Genomic DNA, 21,226 nt, shown 5'->3' on the forward strand with positions numbered 1-21,226 from the left:
ATATGAATGCATTTGCCCTGACACAAAAAGCTTGAGGCAAAAGCTGGAGGTAGATACTTCAGGACATCTCACCCAGATGAACAGCTCTTTTAAGTATGAGGGGGAAAAGAGGGGGAAAGCCTTTGAATTGCAATTGGAATAGCATTTCTATGGTTAGGGCAGATAAATTTTCATTTCAAAGGTTGCAACACTTGTTCCCCATTCCTATTTTTCTCCTTGTGGCAACAGGGTTTTCTCTGCCACATAATAACTGCTTCATGCCCAGGGTGCTGGGATCATACACAAGCTTGGGCTTGAGTTGTGCAGCTGAGCAGCACATGGCACACAGTGCTTGTCATTAACATTCCCAGACTCAGCCTGACAGCTGTACCTACCTTTCTTCCCATGGAGTTCCCATGAGGCTGAAAGCCAAGTCCACGAATGCCTAGTGCTCACCATGAGTTGTGTGAATGAGATGTTTATCTCCATCTGATGAAGCAGCCAACAGCAGCTAACCTCATGTTTGCACCCTAACGTAGGGAAGTGAGGAGGTATTTTCATCACCTCAAGTACACTTTCGTTAATACAATCTCATTAATTAATGTACAACTTCAGTAAGATGGCAGTGACTTTAGGAGTGACTCAATTGGCCTGTGAGAACAAGAGAGACAAAACTCATTCCTGAGGGGACTCTGTTGCCAACCCTGGAGTCCTCCAAGGTAAATGTATACCCCTACAGCCTAGATTTATTGTATATCAATGACAGAGTTGATATCCCAGAATCCCTATCTCCGTGCCTTGATCTTTTAGTCCTATCCATCAGTCAACGCTGCAACATCACAAGACAAAGCTGGTGAAACTTGCAATTGCTGACTCACCTTTTCCACACTTCTCGCCCCTCCGACAGCCTGCCATTGCGGTTCTGGGTTAACATGATCAAGAACCCACAGTTTGTCTTCGACATTCACAAGAACAGCATCACAGATGCCTGCCTCTCTGTAGTGGCTCAGACATTCATGGACTCCTGTTCAACCTCAGAGCATCGTCTGGGCAAAGACTCACCCTCCAATAAGCTTCTGTATGCCAAGGACATCCCCAGCTACAAGAACTGGGTGGAAAGGTGAGTTTTGTCTCTAGAAATGGGAATAACGTAAGCAAGTGGTAAAATGAGGCCCTGCTTCATGGATGGAGGTAAGAGGTATCTTCAGTGTTGGGTTTGGTAGCTGCTTCTGGGCTTTTTTTCTTTGATTAATATCCGAGTAGAAAGCTCTATGTTCACCATTTATTCCCACATGCCTTACAACACGTATAGAAATTTAATTAGAGGTGTGAACTGAAGGTGTTTGCCATCATTGTTTCTCTTGAGGAGAAACTGTTGAGAAGAGGGAGGGAAGGAAGAAGGAAGGACCGCAACAGAGTCCTCTGAGCTACATAGACTTCTCAGTCTCTCCATACAGACCAGAAGAAGCAGTTTGTTTCTTCCAGCATCGTTGTGACAGTCCCCACACTGCCTTGATCTCAGAGGGTCACGCAGTTATCATCGCTTACTCTGAGTCCGGTAGCTGTCCATGGCAGCTCTTCTGTGCTTTGGATGAAATGCCATGGAATTGTCAGATTAGTGACTGAAGCTCTGTAGGCACTTTCTGAAAGGTCAGAAGTCTTTCCGAGCGTTTTATCCATATCTGGAAGAACCTGCAGTTGTACTTTTCAATCTGCTGCACTAAAGTTCAGTGTCTGACAAAGCTACCCTAGAGGAAAGACAGCTAAGACAAGTATTCCTACAATACACTGGGATTTCAGTTTCTCTTTAAGATTTCCTGCAGGACGAGCAATAGCACATCCTGTACTCCATTCAGCAGGATATTGTCTGCTGGTGCAAGCCTTGCAGAAGCTGATCTGTGCTTTGTTTTCCAATATGTCACACTTGCCTGGCATTATTGACAGGTTTGGGAACTGCACAGATGGAGAATGATCACTGCTCTGTAAACACAAGGATGGGTTTATCTTACAAATCACTCCTATACAACAGCATCCCGTGTTCAGCAATGATTTGTCTTGCTTGACTTCATAGGCATTGTCTAAAACTGATGTCACCATGCAGGTTATATGAGACCTTTGCTACTGTAGGCATACTCTGCTGCAAACCAGTCTAATTCCTCTGGCGGGGAAGGTTTTCTCTTAATTTTGTGAAAGCAGAGCACAGCTGATGAAAGAGCTCTGTACTCCAGTCAGCATGAGGTGAAATTTTTACAATAATGCTCCCAATGGTTTCTGATTTGTCCGGACAATTATTTTTAGATGTGGTTAAACACTTCTGCAAATGTCGTTTCTAGGCAACCTGTAAGGCTCTTACAAACTACCTAGCTTAATTATGACCTACTTCTAGCGCTGTGTCCAAGTTTCTTAGTATGTATTGAGATTGATTGCTGGCTTGACCTGGATAGGTGGAAAGAAGTGTTTAAGATTTATTTAGAAACCGTAAATTTGCACTAGCAGTGACCCAGTGGTGTCATATTCCAGAAACCTAGATAGTGTGTGTAGTTGGTGGGTGGTTCATAGAAGCATAGAATTGTTTGACCTGAAAGGGACCTTTAAAGGTCACCCAGTCCAACTCCTTTGCAATGAACAGGGACACCTGCAGCCTGATTAGGTTGCTCAGAGCCCTGTTCAGCCTGAGCTTGAATGTCTCCAAGGACGGGGCATCTACCACCTGTTCCAGTGCTTCACCAGCCTTATCATATAAATTTTTTTCTTATACCCAGTCTAAATCTCCTCTCTTTTAGTTTGAAACCATCTCCTGTTGTCCTATCACAACAGAGTCGGTCCCAGTACTGACCCCTGAGGGACACCACACGTCACCCATCTTCATCCAGACACTGAGCCATTGATCACCACTCTTTCTGGGTACGATCTCAGGAACCAGTTCTTGTCCATTGAGCACACCACCCATCAAATCGATATCTTTCCAATTTGGAGAGAAGACTATAGTGGTGTCCAAGGCCTTACTGAAGTCCAGATAAGTTACACTAGTGGCTCTTCCCTTGTCCATTGCTGCAGTTTTGCCACTGTAGAAGGCCACTAGGTTGGTCAGGCAGGACCAGTCCTTGGTGAAGCTGTGCTGCTTGTCCTATATCACCTCCCTGCCTCCCATGTGCGTTAGCATACCTTCCAGGAGGAACTGCTCCACAGTCTTCCCTGGCACAGAGATGAGCTGACAGGTCAGTAGTTCCCTGAGTCATCCTTTCTACCCATTTTAAAAGTGAGTGCACAGTGGCCTTTTTTCCAGTCACCAGGGACTACAGCTGATCGCTATGACTTTTCAAATATCATCGAGAGTGGCTTGGTGACTACATCAGGCAGTTTCCTCAGGACTCTAATTAGGATGCATCTCATCGGGACCCATGGACATAGGGATGTTCAGGTTCCTCAGGTGGTTGCAGACGTGATCTTCACTTACAGCAGGAGGGGCAGTGCTCCCCCAGTCCCCACCTTCTGAGCCATCTGCTTGAGGGGTGTGTGAAAAACAGCTGACAGTGAAAGCTGGTTTCTTACTTATGACCCTGCTTGACTTTATACCCTTGGAGACAGCATGCTTTAGTGAAGAATTGACCCTTGTGGGTGAAGAACAGCATATTTCCTCATGCAACACCTTTTTTTTTTTTTTTTTTTCTGGATTTCGATTTTCCCTGGTGTGCTTTTTTTTTTTTTTTTCTGGAATTGATTTCACTTTAAAAAATGTTGGAGCTGAATCGTGTTGCCCAGTGATGTTCAGCAATAGGTGTTGAATTTCTCTGAAAGTTTTCCTGAGCAACAAACATACATAACACCTCCTGCTGCTAGTAAACAGCACTGCATTTCTGGGCCCAGCATGTACTGGGTTATTATCTGTACTGATGTCTGAAAACTGAACTGAAAACCAAGGGGAGACTGTGACTTTTGGAATATGGTTTGAGCTTCTGCCCTATTAATACTTCTGTGTGTCAGTGCTACAGACTCAAAGCAGTGGCACCTGGATGCTGTTGTAGATCAAAGAAAAACTTATTAAGAATGAACAGAATATAATTTCATTTCTACTTTGAGTTAATGAATTCCTTTTCTCCATTCTGCAACTGTACTCCAATGGCTTTCAGCACTGGTTTGAGTTATTTCTGTAGTCAGAGCCAGCTGGAGGCAGCATCATTCAAGACCACTAGACTTCTTCAAAGACTGAATCATAACATAAAAAGATTTTCCATCAGGAAGTTTAAGAAGTGGTTGAGTAAATCAGAAGAACCTGAAATCAAATGAACTTATTTGATGAAGAAGAATCTGTAAGAGGGCAATTAGGCAGCAGTGGATTGTAACCCTTCTTGAAGGCACACTAGAGTAAAAGCCAACTCTTCTCTTTTAATGTGGCTGTTCAGATGGCAGCTGAGCTGGGCTACTCCAAGCCATCTTTTTGCAACTACTGGTTCCTCAGTGTGGAGTGTGCCTTTAGGACTCAGAAAACTCAAAGCCAGCAATTATCTTAGCACAAGAAATAGCAGAGAAAGCAGCAGACAAGAGTGACAGTGTCCAATTCATGCCAAATATCTTTCAAACTTTTTGGAGCGTGAAAGTATGTTGTGAAGGACATAATGCAGTTTTTGGCCTTACCAATGGTCTACCTTTACAGACTGGTCAACCAGGAGTTTGATTTCAGTGGTCTTTTTCAGTGCTATTGGAAGCAGAGCTGAGTTCTGCCTGATGAAGCAAACTCACTGAGATATCCTGACTTCTGTAAAAAAACAAGTGCAGCATTCAAATGATGCAATCAGGGCTCTTTCTCTTTGAAAACGCATGACTGAGAAGCACCCAGGCACAGCCACAGCTTGTGATTCCTGTGGCAGGAGACCTGAGAGAAACAAGAGAATTAACTCAGGAAATGGGGACAGACTGTATGGCTTTTGTTGAAGCCATGAAAAGTCACTCTGTGGTTTTAAAACAAGGTGGCGGCTTTTCAAATATCGTAGTTTTGTCTATTGAGAAAAAGGGGGAAAAAAATGGGAAAGATAGACCAGATTCTCATCTGTCTTCTGTTAGTAAAACTCCATGGGCTTTGCTGAATTTACATTAGAGCAGCTTTAGATCTGCATCTTTTCAAGTTTACTTCAAATGTCCCCTTTGAGCCCAGAAATCTGGAGAACTTGGGAGCATTTGATGCAATCCCCAAGCATTACAAAGTGGAGCCTGTTCTAATTGTGACTGTCTCATTAGCATTCAACACCACACTGAAAAGATGACAAAGGGCCGTGGCTGACCTTTCATTTCTCTCCATGCTGCCAAGCTTATGATAACACTTGTTTGAACTTCATTAACACCATTTAATTGCCTGCATCACAATCAATACGATGCTTCCCTACTGAAGCCTGGCACAGAGGCATGGATGTAGGAGACTGAAAAGGGGCAGAGCACAGAAAGCAGAAGGCAGAGTTTTTCCATTGCACACTGGTGCCCAAAATACCTGCAGTGCTGCAAGAAGAGAAATTGGTGCTTTTTTCTCATCTCTCTGGGTACTTGGTCAAGTTTTAGCTGCTTAGTGTGTGTTAAAAATAGTCCCTTAAAGAAAACCTGGACGTCAGTGGAGACATTGCATATATAATTAAGACTTTTGAGAATCTCCGAATTGAGAACGTTCAAAATAGATTTGACATGTTTCAGACTAAAAGAAGTTTAAAGTGACCTTATCTATAGGATTCAGAGTTAAAACATCTGCAGTTTCTTATGTTAACCTGAACACAAACACTGTCCAACCTAACCATTGGGACCCAGAGCCTGTGCTTGTGATCTCTTTTCCTTCCTTTTCTTGAAGTAACCATTTTTTGCATGGTGTTAACCAATTTGATGTCAAGGTCTTAAGCTTCTTAGAAAATGTTATGGGAACTTGTCTGGAGTGTGCAGAATGGATAGTCTGGTCCTATTCGGTGTCTAAGCCTACATCACTTTTCAGCCTGTGATATCAGGACTGCCGTCAATGGATGGTCTCTCCTAGTGCGGTCTCTTGGCCATTTTGAAACTACTTTTGGTGACAAAGACAAAATGTACTGGTTTAGTACAATAAAAGATTATACACTGCACACACCCCAAAATTGTAAGTGAGATTTTTAACAGATACGTCTGGGTGACTTTTTAACTCCAAGGGCTTTAAAAGAGAGCATCAAATGACAACTGGTAGTCCTTGCTCTGCTTTAAAAACAGTCTTGTGCATCAATTTTCCCTGACAGAAAGAGGGCTAAAGAGATAGCATACCAAGGGTCAAGGGTAAAGGGTGTTGTCAGTAGAGATAATAAAAAACGGTGCTGGAAGGTACTTCAGGTCAGCCTGCCCAGCCTTAGGGCAGGATCAGCTCTGTCTCACATCTTTCTAACATGTTTTCTTATAGTCTTCCAACAATCGAGACTCTGCTCTCCTTAGGCAATCTGCTCCTGTGCTTCCCTCTGCTTCACATCAATGTTTTCCCTGTTGGTCAGCCAGTAATCTCCCTGGCTTTAATTAAAGCCCTGGCCATCATCTCACTGCATCCCCAAGAGCATGGAGTACAGCTCGTTCCCTGTCTCTCTGCAGCAGCTTTTGTTGTACTTGAAGTCTGTTCGCTTTTCTTCCCTCACTTTTTGTCTCAAATAAAACCAAACAACAAACCCACCCGATATTTTCTCATTGCAGTATCACACTGCTCTTACACAGTGCAGCTTTCAGCAAGCAAAATGAAAATGTGTCTGTACTCAGAGAGTACAACTTCAGACCCATATAGAATCTGCACTAAGAGTGTTATGGACAGTTTCTTCACATGGAGAAACTACCAATTCACTCTTCATCCACTGACTCAGTGCTGCCCACCCATTCTCTGTCGTTTATTCAGAGACAAAAAAAACAGCAGGAAAAAACCATGCACGTGCAAAAGAAAATCTTTTTTCTTAGCTGTCATGCTGCTCATGCCACAGTCCAATTAGTGTCCAGCAGCTTGGCCTTGAACCTTTCTCTGAAATGGGATCGATCTGGAGTAGCACAGTCTTGTGGCTGCCTGTAGCTGAATCAGCATGAACACAGACTTTGCAGCTCAGTTGCCTCCTAGCAAAGTAAAGCTGTCATGCCCCGTCATCTGAAGGACTGACAATGTGTCTTTGCATTGCTTCACTTGATCCCATGAGAGAGCTGGCCATGAGGCTGTTCCCAAGCTTTCATAGAATCACAGAGTCATAGAATAGTTTGAGTTGGAAGGGACCCTTAAATGTTATCCAGCCCAATTCTCCTGCAATGACCAAGTACATCTACAGCCAGATCAGGGTTGTTTTCCTTCAGCCATTCTCTGCTATAGCAGTCCACATATCCCTTTCATACATTTCTTCCTCCTTCAGTGGTCCGGATACAGCCGGCTATTGCATAACCCTAATTATGTTATTGTTGTAATTGCGTCTGCCGTCTGCAGCACATGGATTCGTTACAAGCTTTTCATATGCTAAAATGATTATTAATGAGTGCAGTCCCAACCCAGAGACGGCACAACAACAGCCATGACAAAAAGATCTTTTGGAAGGCAATTAGCTCCATGCTAAGCTGCCTAAACCACAGCTCATGCTGGAAAATTTCAGACTGCAGAAAAATCATTGGCAACACGGCTTTTCTCTTCACTTTGATGAGTTAATGAGCTACTGAATGGCAGCAGGCACAGTTAATTTTGAGAAACAGCACCACGAAGGAGCCTTCTGCATTTGGAGATGAAGAGAAGAGCAAATGCCCTGCCCCTCCCCCCAGAAAGAGGGCAAAATGTATTCCCAAGTCACTGTGGTATCGCTTTCCTAAGGAAAATGAAAAAAAAAAAAAAAAAAAAAAAAAAAAAAAAAAAAAAAAAAAAAAAAAAAAAAAACTTCCCAGGGAAAGTTGAGGTTGTGTAAGTAACAAGAACAATTATTTTGTTGAGGCTAAGAGGAAGCATTGCTATGCCCATTGCTATGCGCTGTCTTGCTCAAGCAGGCTGCGGTGTGCTGCTGTGGTAATGATACCTATGAAGTCACATCTATACGGCCTAGTGATCCTCCCATCACCCATGTGAGTTGCTGATGTGCTTGAGCGAGGGTCATTACAGATTTATAGAATCACAAAATTGTTTGAGTTGGAAGGGACCTTTTAAGGTCGTCTGGTCCCACTGCCCTGCAATGAACAGGGACACCTACAGCTAGATCGCGTTGCTCGGAGCCCCATCCACCCCGACCCTGAATGTCTCCAGAGATAGGGCATCTATCATATCTCTGGGCATTGAGATTCCTAGTTTCTCAAGGCTTTCATTGTTTCCGAAGTTTAATAACAAATTTTCCCTGCTGCATCAGGGAATGAGCAGCCTTGAGGTAAGAAGTCAAGTCTCCCCCTGTGGTTCAGGGGAAACTCCAGCATGTAAAGAAGGATCTTTAGATATGTATCTGTGGTGGTTTCACACTGATGGGCAGCTAAGCTCTACAGCACCACTCTCTCACTCCCCCTTGACAAAAGAACAGCGGGAGAAAATAAGATGAAAAAAGCTCATAGGTTGAGATAAGGACAGGGACATCACTCACCAATTACCATCACGAACAAAACAGACTCAGCATAAGGGAGATAAATGTAATTTATTGCCTATTACTGCCTAGACTGAAGCAGAGAGAAACTAAAAGCAAACTGAAAACACCTCCCCATCATCTTCTACCTCCTCCCCATGAGCAGCAGAGGGAATATGGTCAGTCCATAATGTTCCATGTCTGCCACTTCGTCTCGATCACTCTCTGCCCCTGTTCCAGCGTGGGGTCCCTCTGACAGGATGCTGTCCTTCCTAAAATGATCCCGTATGGGCTTCCCACAGGCTGCAGTTCCTCAAGAAAAGCTCCAGCGTGGGTCCTTAACACAGGAGTGGGCTGCTCCATCATGGGCTCCTCTCCATGGGCTGCAACTCTGTGGTCTGCCCCAGGAGTACTGCATCCAGGCCTGAGGCCCCAACACAGGAAAGATGTGAAGCTTTTGGAGAGGGTCCAGAGAAGGATCACGAAGATGATCAGAGGGCTGGAGCACCTCCTACAAAGACAGGCTGAGGAGGATGGGCCTGTTCATGGAAGGGGGGGTTCCATGCACTGCAGCCTCCTTCAGGCCGCATCCACCTGCTCCACTATGTGTTTCTCCATGGTCTGCATGAGGAGATCTGTTCTGCACGGTGCCCCATGGGCTGTAAGGGGACAGCATGCTCCACCATGGGCTTCTTCACAGGCTCTGGCTTCCTTCCAGCCACGTCCACCTGCTGCATCATGGGCTACTCCTCTCCACAGGCTGCAGCTCCAGCCCAGGGCCTGCTCATGTGAGGGATTTCCATGGGCTGCAGCCTTCTGCAGACCACATCCACATGCTCCACCATGGGCTGCTCCACCAGCTGATCTTCACTGGCTACCCTGTGGGCTGAAGGGGGCATAAAGCTACACCATGGGCCTCTCTGGGTCAGTGGTCTCCTTCAGGCTTCATCCATCCTGTGGGCTGCGCTCAGGGAGTTCTTCTCCCAGTCTGTATGCATATCTGGGATTGCCGTGACTCAAGTGCAACACCTTGCACTTGGTCTTGTTGAACCTCATTAGGTTTACATGGGCTCACCTTTCCTGTTTGTCAGGGTCCCTCCGGATGGTGTCCCTTCCTTCTGCTGTGTCGACTACACCGCTCAGCTTGGTGTCATCAGCAAATTTGCTGAGGGTGCACTTGATCCCATCAACTATGTCATTGATAAAGATGTTAAAGAGAACAGATCCCAAGACAGACCCCTGCAGGGCATCACTCATGGGTTTTATGGTCCTTTCCTGATCCAGAGGCCATCAGCTTAGGGGTGCCCACAGGAGCTGCATTGTTGAGGAGCATCTTCCCCTGCAATGCCTCACATTTCAGCTTTAGTGTGCAAGCTGTCAGCCACAAGGGCAAAGGAAACCAGAGCACAGGCAGTCTTACAAATGCTGGCAGTGAGAACTCAAGGACCTGTGGGATTTGGTGACAGCTTCACGGTGGTTTTGAAGGCATTAGAAGTATGTAAATGGCAGAGAGACCCTAAGTACCTCTGAGGATCTGGGCTCAAATAGAAGGTAAATAAAGACTCAGCAGAAACATTGTCATCTCCCTGCTAGGATGCTTTAATATACACACTTCTAATTTCTTTAGATAGCACAATGATGGCTTCATTAGAAACACTTCTGTATAAATAAATCATTTGCCCATCGCAGAGTTTTGATGCAAGGAGATTATATGCCTTCTTCCTGTACTAGCAGCCAAGTTTGATTACTGGAACACGCTTTTTTATTTATTTATTTTTTCCATTTTTTCCCCCCACTTCCACAATATTTTGATTTGCAGTCTTAGTGGGGAAGTACTGCTCAGGTGTGCGATGAGGCAAACTGGGGGAGATGGGACGCTTTGTTGTGGCAGTGGGTGGTGGCCTGTGAACTCAGCACACTGAAATCACTGCTTAAGAACTTGTCATGTTTGGAGAGAAAAGAAAGCCTACAACACCTGAAGTTCAAGTCATTGCGTCCTGTCCTTTCCTTCAGGGAGCACTGTATGCAGCTCTTTGTTATTCACATAAATCATGGGAATTTCGTGTTGCTAGGAGAATCTCTCTGCAGGGCTGGGAAAGGGACTGGGGAGCTTTCAGAACTTTGTGAGTCACAGACCCAGGACAGCATTGCTACCAGGTGAAAGGGAGACATGAGAAAGTTGGAGAAGCTGACCATATGTGTGCCCATGTTTCACTTTTAGGAAGCTCCCATCCCCGCACCCACTATCCCATTGCCATTAGATGAAGGAGCATTTCAACTGGTGGCAAGAACCAGACTGGAAAATAGAGCACAATGCTACTGCTTTCCTCCAACAGCCTTACTTATTTTTGTTGTGATGTAATTCCCTTCAGCCAGCAGGAGAATGCCTATGCAATATTCATAAGGAACTGGGCTCTTCTCCATGGGTTCTTCTTATGCACCATAAATCAGTGCATTTCGCTGCATTGCAGACTTTTTTTTTTCTTTTCTTTTTCTTCCCCAAAGGCCTATGAAATGTGTTGTTGCACATGAATGTAGTTGCCTTTGGGTGCCAAGGCACACCTTGTGTTTTGGCTGTAAGACTCCAGAGCTCTCAGTAATGTGCTTTGGCCTCGAGGATCCTGAAACGGCACTCTCATGGATTCTACAGTTCCCTGATACTTCCTCTCCTCAGAAGTGTAAGCAGAGTAGGTCTGATTCTGTCTGTCTGCTGGTGCTCGGAGCTGTTTGAATTTGCTGGGATTGGCAAAGGACTAGAAATTTCTATTCATCCTGCTCACCAACTCCTCCTGGAGGTAGTTCTGTAGGACAGGTTCTCATGGGGTTTCCAGTTGGCTCCTTTCCTCATACACAGCTGTTCAGGCCCAGCTGGGGTTGGGGGTTAGGCAATTTGTGAAGTAAGATTAAGCTCAGACCACTCATTATTGAAGTACTGGGACTGGGCAATACTTAGAGCAGGGGACTAAGTTAGAATGGGATTTTTGGCTTTTCCTGAGCCCAGAAGACAAGAAGATCTGTCTCTAAGAAGAGTAATGCTGTGCATGCTGGAAGCTGCTGTACAGTTTGTGAGGTTTGCATTAGATTTTGTGATGAAATTGAGTCTAGATCTGGAAGCAGTCAGGGTGGAAGACTATGCACAGAGGTGGGAAAAAGACCTCTGGCTTCTGTGTCTTTTTCTGTTGGGGGTTGCATCAGCCCATCTCTCTGCAAAACCAGGATAGCAACTGAGACCAGCACATTGCGATCAATAAGGATGGGACTGTGGGGCATGAAGTCAGACTGAAACCACCTTGGAGCTTTCTGGTGTGGAGGGGTTTCCTCCCAGTGCTCTTGCACTCTGTTGTTTTTCACAGGAGACTTCCGCAGCTGCTCGTCTCACTGTCGTAGAGAGTATTTTCCCACTTGTATGCCTGAAGGATCCTTATCATACAGCACTTCAGCATCCAGTTTCTCTGCAGTGGAAGGCAGCCTCCATCTCAGCAGGTGTCTCGATGCTGTTTACAGGACACCTGTCAGCTCTTTTGGCTCCCCGTCCCCTCTGCCTCCTAATTATAAATTTGTGGATTGCTGCATCTATGTTTTTTTTTTTCTTCTCTCTCTTTTTTTTTTTTTTTGTTCCTTGTGCACAAAATGTCAAATTGCAGAAATTAAAAATGTAAATGATGGCGTCTAATTAACCAGTTGACAGCAGAGCACAGCTGCGAGTGACAGTGACTGATTACCTTCTGCAAACCTTGTCCTCCAAGACCTCCCTTACTCAGGGGATGAAGGACTTCTAAAATAGCAACTTCCTTAAAGAGACATTGCTCTGCTGAGAAAGTGATGCATGGGCAATGGTCCTGGAGGTCTCCATGTCCTATGGATAAAGCCCCAGTCCTCTTGAACTCAAAGGAGGTAGATTTTCCCCAGTCAGTTTGGGGATGGGAATGAAATCCTATTGCTACAAACTGTGATATAAGGCTAGCACCATAGCTGTTGCTGGGATCAACTGGTTTGTGTGGGGGAGATGGATAATCTAAAAACGTATGCAAATCTTAATAGTGTGAATGGCACAAGCAAGCATGCAAGGGGAGTTTTGTGTGTGGGAGCAAAAGCCTAAGCTCCCAGGGGACGTTGAGACCAGTGGGACTTCCCTATAGGACTGGAGGGGTTCAGAACCTTTGAATGCCTTACAAAGGAGTCCGACACCAGTAGATAATGTTTATTTCTTTGACAGCATGGATGAAGTTTTTACAAGATGTTCTTTGGGATTTCAGTCTCAGAATAGGGTTGAGTGATTACAGCATTTATCTATTATTCAGGAATAGTGGCTCAGTCTAATTTCTGTTTTAGTCATCTCCTTCACTGTAAAAGAAGAGTATGACAAGACATCATATCATTGATGCTCTAGAAGAGCCTGAGAGTGTTTGTTCTATACTGTTAATGGCTTTCAGTTCTTGTCTCCATCCTCTGTCCCCTCAAGAAACACCTGTAATTCTCTCTCCCAGGTACTATTCAGACATTGCCAAAATGCCAGCAATCAGTGACCAGGACATGAATGCATACTTGGCTGAGCAGTCTCGCATGCATATGAATGAGTTCAACACTATGAGTGCACTCTCGGAAATATACTCCTACGTTGGCAAGTACAGCGAGGAGGTAAGAGCCTTGGAAAGGGAGAAGTTCTGCAGAACCATCAGACAGTCCACCACGCATTCTGATAGCTCAGCATATGTCATAGCTGCCTTTCTTCATCCTGGATGAGGGAATGATGGACTTAGGGAGTAAAAAGCAAAATCTGGGATCTGGATTGCGTGGGTTTGTTGGTCTCCCCAGGGCTTTTCCATCTGATTCTTCATTATTTTAATTTTCTGATACTGGTCAGTCAAAATTAACTGGCTTTAGCTCATGATCAGAGAAGCCCTACATAAACTCATCACACACGGCCAAAAGTTGTTGATGCATATATGCCCAGTGCCTTTTATGATATCCTAAAGGACCCAAGAATGGTCTATCAAACATGAAACAGATATTACAGGTATCAAAGACCAGGAGAGACACCTTAGAACATCTAAAGTGGCATGGCAAGGTAATGAATAAATCTACCAAATAATTCATCTTCAAGATGCTGATCCATTTGATCAGTTGCAAAGCAGAGGTTTGCATTCAGCCACTTCAACACCAAACTGCCCACCTAATTCCCTTCTGGCTGGCTGACCTGCATTGCATGATCTACGCTAAGCCTGGGACTCACCTATAGGGAAAATTAACCCTCATCCATTGCTGAAAGATACTGGACTTGGTTGTTTTGGAAAATAAATATAAAACCAGAGCCACATCATTTCATTCTCTCTCTTTTTCCAGATTCTCGGAGCCCTTGATCAAGATGACCAGGCTGGGAAACAGAAACTTGCCTACAAACTTGAACAAGTCATAACCCTCATGAGCATAGACAGCTGAGAACTGTCCTGCCAGGGACACCCTGGGAGGGATAAACCAAGTCGTGCCTCACTCAAGATCATCATCTTTACCAAGTGCAAGTTTTGATTGGCTGTAAGCAGAGTCACCCGAACAGCACTCCTCTCTCTCTCTCATTTCTTTCTCTTTCAAAATCTGTGGACAAAGTGAGAAATCCCCAGGGATTAAAAGAAAAGATTGCAGAGGAATCTTGGCTCTGGGGATATCAAGACATTCAGGTGAAGCACTCGTTTTCACAGCTTCCCCTCTGCCTTTGTTCTAGAAAAAATAAACAATTCCACAGAAATGAAACAAGACAAAACAAAACCCTCCCCCAGCATTGCATCATCACTCTGCAGATGGGAAATTGAGAGGTCACCTCTGTCATGCTGCTTTAACTGCCCTCCTAGGGATGTAGCCTCTGGAGTGGACATAGAAATGAACTCAGTATTACTAAATGTCTCCCCGAGGGGAAGGCAGCCTGCCTGCAGGGATCCTGAAGGGTTGGAGGAAATCAAAATCCTCTCCTGCAGAGCCATTGCAACTCTATCTCTTGATAGGGACCCACTGGGAAAGGAACACCAAGGCTCCCTGCAAAATGCCACAGCTCCGTCCAGAGTGGGAACATTGTGGCTCTTATCTGCCTGGGCAAACAGCGGTGTAGTTGCTCTCTTGGGGCAGTAGAAGGGTCAAGAAGGGAGGAAGGAGACCAACAGTCTCCTGCCCATGTGATTCATATGGTTATTCTTATTTTTCAAAGAGACCTGTGTTCCCCTCCGTCTTTCCCATTGTGTCCTGTTGGTCGTAACACTGCTGGAAAAATGCTCTCTCTTCTCAGTGGCATCCCGTTGGTGGTGTTTCTGTTCCTTCTGGCGATGGACAACACAGCATCTCCCTCGTCCCCACCTCAGCTTGGAAAGCAGGAACCACAAGTCTCGCTTTGTTCCAGACAAGGAGCTTGGCCTCAAAAACCAACCAGAGGATTTTTTTTTTTTAAAAGCTGTTTGTTCTTTTCATTTTATTTCCACAACTGAAACAAAGCTATTGGTTTGTTTGGTGGAATATCAGAAGGATACGAAAGGGCTTGCCATGAAGCATAGGACTGATGGTAAAAGCTTCCTTCAAAGTCACTCCAAAGAGGAAATGTCATCACACAGTTTGGAAGGAAATCTTGGAGGAAACCCAAACGAAACACTGCAGAATTTTCTTCTGTCTAGATACTCCCAGTCAAACTGCATGTTTTCTGGAGATCCGTGAACCATTGTAAGCTCATTTGCCTTTTGGTGCCAACTCCTGGCCCTTGCTCTTTTCCATTTCTGGAACCAGCAGGCCTTGTTGAAGGCACAGTTGCTGACTGTGACGTGTTTGCTCTCTCTTTGCACTTCCTATCCCTTCAGAGATCATTATCATCACAGGACAAGGATGGGTGATCACCTCGTTCTTTCCTCTGTTCGGCTCCTCCAGAAGAACTACATCTCAATCTATTTCAATACCATCCAAATAGGAATGAGCTCCTGCATCCCTTCTGCATTCTGCTGGTTTCTCATGCAGCTGCTGGCCTGTTTAACACCATAGTTCAATGCAGTGGGAGAACCATCCCTGCAGAGCCTTGAGGGAACTGGAGAACCTCAGATCTGGTATACCACACAGGCAGAAGCTAGGTCTGTGTTCATCTCACCTGAATGGTGCTCACTCGCAAGTGGAGGATTGGCCTCGTGCAGTGAAGAATCAGTCCTCATCCATCTTTCACCATCCTCCAAGCTACAGCCTGGATTTACTTTGCACCTGGATAGATGAAGGGGTAAAGACAGGGTGTGTAAATTGATTATGGAACAAGTGTATTTGGTTTTATTCATGCCTCTTGCTAGCAAACCTGAACCTTTTCAGAGCAGTGGCTCATAAGTGTGTGTAAAGGAAGAAGCGGTGCAAGCAGGAGTCAGATAGCAAGCAGATTTCATTCAGCCAAGCATACCCATGTAAGCAAGCCGTTCTAAAACCATTTAAAGAACAGCAGTCCAAAACTGGGTGCATGTGTGGGGGGAGAATATCGCAAGATTCATACTGAAACAGCAAACTTAGGGACACGTCTTGGTTTTAAAACCCCAGACATTTCTCTCTTGATTATAATTATGATTATTTTGTGCGTGTGCGTGTGTGTGTATCTGTGTGCGCGTGTGCGTTATTTCCTTTTTGATTTTGCTTGCTTTCTGTTTGATCGCTGAGCTGATGGACTCATCATGCACCTTATGGACATCTCAGCATTTTTAAGAGGCCTGCGCAATGGGGATGATTTGGTTTGGTTGGCTCTGCCATGGTTTTGTTGATCCATTTTGTAATGTTGGCGCATGTTCCAGATCCATTGATTATGGCTGTGAAAGTGGGGTAAATGTCCCACCAGAGCCAGCGGTAAGAAAATTGCAACAACAACACAAACACAGTATTTTTTATAAGTACATAAAAAGGAAAATTAAAAAAAAAAAAAAAAAGGAAGAAACCAAAGGTTTTGACAAACAAAGTGCCACAAAAGATAAATATGGACCCTATTGTCATGCCTTGTACTCACAGCTGGAAGGTAGGAGTCTAAGGACAAATAGCTGGCTTGGAGGGAAGTGGTTATGAGTGATGGGCTATGCTGCCTGGACATGCGCACACAAAAAGGAAAAAGAAGCTGTTAAAAAAAAAAAGAAAAGAAAAAAAAAAAAAAAGAAAGTGAACTGGTGTAATCCTGCACTGTTACTGAAGTCAGAGGAACACCACAGGGGAAATCTGAGACTCACCTTGCTTCTTTTTGATGTTTTCAGGGCTGTGTTTTTGTTTTATTATGGTTGTTTTCCACTGTTGCTGGTTTATTTCTTCTTGCTGGTACAGAGTTTTTCAGCTGTAAAAAATATACATATATTTCGAGAAAAACTTGAACACCTCAGAGACACTGAGAATGATACACTTAGGGGAAATGGGAAGCGCCATGAGATTGGTATCTTAATCCCTCCCAAGTTCCCATTTAGGCATTTCCTTTTTCTCTCAACTCTCTTCTCCCTCCTAGCCCCAGGATTTGAAAGAAAATGTTGTATTTCGATTCTCTTTCATCTCCTCCTCCTTTTTGTTTTCCTTCTTCATTTTCTTTTTTAACTTTGGTGCTTAAGCTGGTTTTGATTTTCACTTGGAAAAATGGTCCAGAATTGTGGTGTAAATGTGTGGGCTTTGTCCTCTGTCCCATTTGGTGTCCTCCTCCTTTCCATCCACTATTCCAGCATCTGCCACAGTCTATGAGAGGTCTCGGCATCTTTCTTCCCAGCCTCACCTGTTGAGCTAATTATTTTTCTAAATGCATGTAAAATACAATTAAAAACAAAGACACAAGCAGAAGGATGAGCCCGACTATGACATGGATGGATTCTTTTTCTCTTCCTTTGCCTTGTTACCCCCCAACTCCTCACTTTACCACAAGCTTGACCAAAAGTGTGCCGTGTGAGTTGTATTTCACACAGCCTCACAGTAAGAACAGGAGTCAAAATTCCCAGAAGTCAACAGACAGGTTCCTGGTATCCAAAACATACCAGATAATAGGCTGATGTTTAATTTTGTTCTCAGACACTGCAGTCAACGCAATGAATGCTGGCACTTTCAGTGCCATCAGAATCACGGAAAGAGAATACGTGAAGACTCCTTGTGGTCCTACTCGAAGAGCAGAGTTTTTTCCACTGCAGAGTTTGCTTTGGGAATTTGTGGCTAGGTTTGAGGAACAAAAACCACTCTGCAACATACCGTGACCTCTTTGTGAGTGCATTCACCTAGCAATGTCACAGTGAGCTGAGGCACAATCCATCATGTCATGTGCTTTTGGAGACTGAGCCGTCCAGTAAATGGAGTTGTGGGAAGAGTTGTGTGTCATCTGGAAGAAGGTGTTAGAGATTGGTAGTGCTTGAACAAACAGCACGTGAGAACTAGGGGAAAGGAGAAATGCAGACTCTTAGGGGCATCTTCATCTCCTAACACACATCAGTCCCTCTCTTCCCACACTTCAATCTGTCATTGAACATATTTGAAGATTTGGTCCAGCATGGCACATGGCACACACCAGCCTTGCTCCATTGGGCTTAAGCTGATTTTCTCCATCTTAACCATTGCAGTTGTCTTGCCATACCACTCAACACTAGAGAACATAAAAACTAGTTTCAACATGAAGAGGATTTACCAGCAGAATTCAGATTCTTATTCATTTTAATTGAAATGTGTTTACTGAAGTTTCCAGATCTTGTGCATTAGCCCCTGAGGATTCATCTTCGTGGGAAAAAGACAAGAAAATCACATTATTGTTTTTATTACTTTTAATGATGCTATTGAAAATGGATAGATAAAGTTGCAGGAATCCGTGGCCACTCTCGCTGTTGAGTAATCCAACCTAAATAGTACATAGAATCACAGAGTTATAGAATGGTTTGGGTTGGGAGGGACCTTTCAGATCACCTAGTTCCAACCCCCCTGCTCTAGGCAGGGACACCTCCCACCAGACCAGGCTGCTCAAAGCCCCATCCAGCCTGACCTTGAATGCTTCCAGGGAGGGGACATTCACAGCCTCTCTGGGCAACATTAGCTAAGTGCTGGGATACCTATGGTGTAACAACCTACGAAAAAGCAGATAATGCCAAGAGCAAAATTGTTTTAAAGTAAGCCACAACACAAAATGCAGATCTGTATTTTCACATGGAATGTGAAGGGCTTTGAGAAGAAGTACCACTGTGTGAAATACTCTTCCAAAGGAAGTCTGAAAACCTGAAAGGACTGAGTTCCAGGGCTTCTCTTAGTGGGGCATACAGTTGTGTCTCCACAAAGGACGCTTGAGTCCAAGGACTATCACATACAAAAAAGAAAAGCCTGGGCTGCTGAAGATGACCAGAACTCTTCCCTCACATCACCAAGGCATCAGTGAAAAAAGTCATGCTTCACCCTTCCCAGCAGCCAATAGAAGCTCATGAAACAGATGTATCTGATAGCTTGGAAAACTAGTTTCATGCTGTAAAGGGAATGACAAAGAGGAAGAAAACTGGTCCCACTTCTCAAATTCCTGGGACAGGCTCTAGTATGTAAGAGGTTTGTTCCATCATAGCAATGTATTGTTTTCTGGGTGAGCAGTGGCCATTGCTAATAGGGGAAGATGCCATGACCAGATAAGCACTTACGTGTAACCTCATCAATCCTTGGTAGTCCTTTCTTCTCCTTGGTTCAGCATGTAGCTGAAGGAGCTGGACAGAGGGCTCTGATTAAAAATGTGCATGTTGGCCCCACTAGGTTTCTTCTGATTTTCAGTGTCTCACCAGAAACTGCACTCAGGAGACCCAGTCTGTATATCTTCCACCCTTGAATGCGGAAATCAGTACAAAAATCCAGCTCTTGAATAACTGCTGTTGTCTAAACGCCTGTATGCCCCCAGTAACCTCCTCTCCTGGGATGACTAGGGAGCCCAGGAACGGATTTGATTATTTACACAGCAAATTGTGTTTCTTTGTTGGCAGAGGCCTCACCATGACAGCTGTTGGGTAAAGAGGTACTGGCATAGCCTCAGTGATTCCAGGGCGATTTGGTCTGTGTTATCTGATGTTATCTAAAATATTGTCCTCCGGGGCAGATGGAGATCTTGGACTGCCCTAGCTCTTGCTATCCAAGTTTGGTTTGCTGTAGAGCAGACAACGGAAAATTGAGTGATGCTCCATGTCATGGTGTGAACCTCAGCCTCCTGCCCATTCACAGCTTGAGTTTTCTTGCTTTGCATCCAGCTTTGTCTCCATTTCAGAGCATAGTTGAGTCCATAGTGTTCTGCAGCTTTCCCTTACATCTGCCACTGTGCAATGTTCCTTCCCTCTGTGAGTTGTGTTGTCCTTTGGAGGATAAGTGTTATGCAGAGAATGCTTTGAAACCAGAGCTGGTCAACCATGATTGATCTGGGACAGTTCTCTGTGCTGTTTGAGAAGCACCCAAGGACACAGTGGCTTATGGAAATTAATTAATATGCAAAAGAATGACAAACGAAAAAAAAGAAAAAAGAAAAATGAAAGAAAAAGAGATTACACTTCGAAAGAATAAAGCCACTACCAAAAAACAAGAAGAAACCAGAGAGGATATAAAGCTGCTTAGTCCAACCAATCTGTCACGTGTGTGATTTCTGTTGTCACTGTCATTGTTTGTTCATTGGCTATATTTTTTGTTTGTTAATCTTCTGTTCTAAAAGTGGAGAGTTTACCTCAAGAATTCCTTTCTGCTTGGAATCAGATCACCTCAAAGACACTTGCAGCAAAATGAAGCATGCAGGGAAGCTCAGCAAAGTCAACCTGCTTATGGAAAATGGGGGAACAGGACATTTAGGCTCTTTCAGCATCCCCTTCTCTTGCTGGTGTGGTTTGAATCTGAGGGCAGTATTTCTGAGCAGGAGAGGATGCTGTTCACTTTCAGGTAGACTGGAACACAAGAGCCAATCAGAGAAACCAAGGCACACGTCTGAGCTTGACGTCCTTTCTTAAGTATCTTAAAGAAACTTGGTGTTACTTAAAATCTCTTCGCTGCTCTTTCACCATTCCCTGGAGAAAATCCACTTTCCAGCCCAGGGTGGGGTAAGGAAGCAGAGAGATTAGGTGCTAGCTAAATGCTCCCAGCATTTTCCCCAAGGAATCAAGATGAGAGGCAACTGGATTATTTAATGCCACAAGACAGGCCCTTCCTAGTGTCTGACCCTGTGTCTTGGATGTACACATGAGCCCAGAAGTCTCATTCTCTGTTTTTGCTAAGGCTTCCACCTTAAGTACAAAATCAATGTAAAGACATATCCTTTCACTACAGTGTTACTAACAGCCTCAAAGAGATGTCAAGACAACATTAGAAAGGAGGTTGGGATCCTTTTTTCTTTTTAGGTTGTTGTTGTTGTTGGTTTGATTTTCTTTTGAATTGATCCTAGTTAAAAAAATAAAATAAAATCTATACTATTTAAATTGGAATCCCGTTGTTACTTGGTAAAGGCAAAGCTTCTGTACCTTTGTTATAATTAATTGTATACCTGTGTATGTAAATATAAGGCATTCCTATTTTGCAGTCCAGAACAAAAAAAAAAAAAAAAAAAAAAAAAAAAAAAAAAAAAAAAAAAAAAAAAAACCAAACAAAACAAGAAAAAAAAAGGGAAAAAAACTATTTGTAATATAGAATAAAGTTTATTAAAAAAAAATAAAGAAATAAAAAGTGTGCTGGGCTGTGATTGCTGCTTCCTGCGGCTGAATGGA

The 21,226-nt window shown here is 44.1% G+C and overlaps 1 protein-coding gene across 5 annotated transcripts in view; it reads left to right on the plus strand.

Moving 5' to 3' along the window:
* Window positions 1-20,941, plus strand: part of PLXNA4 (plexin A4) — a 468,858-nt gene extending 447,917 nt beyond the window's left edge. For all 5 annotated transcript variants that reach the window (XM_021384299.1, XM_021384300.1, XM_021384302.1 and 2 more), the window contains 3 exons: window positions 887-1,099; window positions 13,013-13,163; window positions 13,869-20,941. In XM_021384299.1, the coding sequence (XP_021239974.1) occupies window positions 887-1,099; window positions 13,013-13,163; window positions 13,869-13,964 (460 nt within the window). In that variant the 3' untranslated portion in view covers window positions 13,965-20,941. The remainder of the gene's footprint in view (window positions 1-886; window positions 1,100-13,012; window positions 13,164-13,868) is intronic.

This window comes from Numida meleagris, chromosome 1 (assembly GCF_002078875.1).
Source record: "Numida meleagris isolate 19003 breed g44 Domestic line chromosome 1, NumMel1.0, whole genome shotgun sequence".
NCBI classification, from domain to species: Eukaryota; Metazoa; Chordata; class Aves; order Galliformes; family Numididae; genus Numida; species Numida meleagris.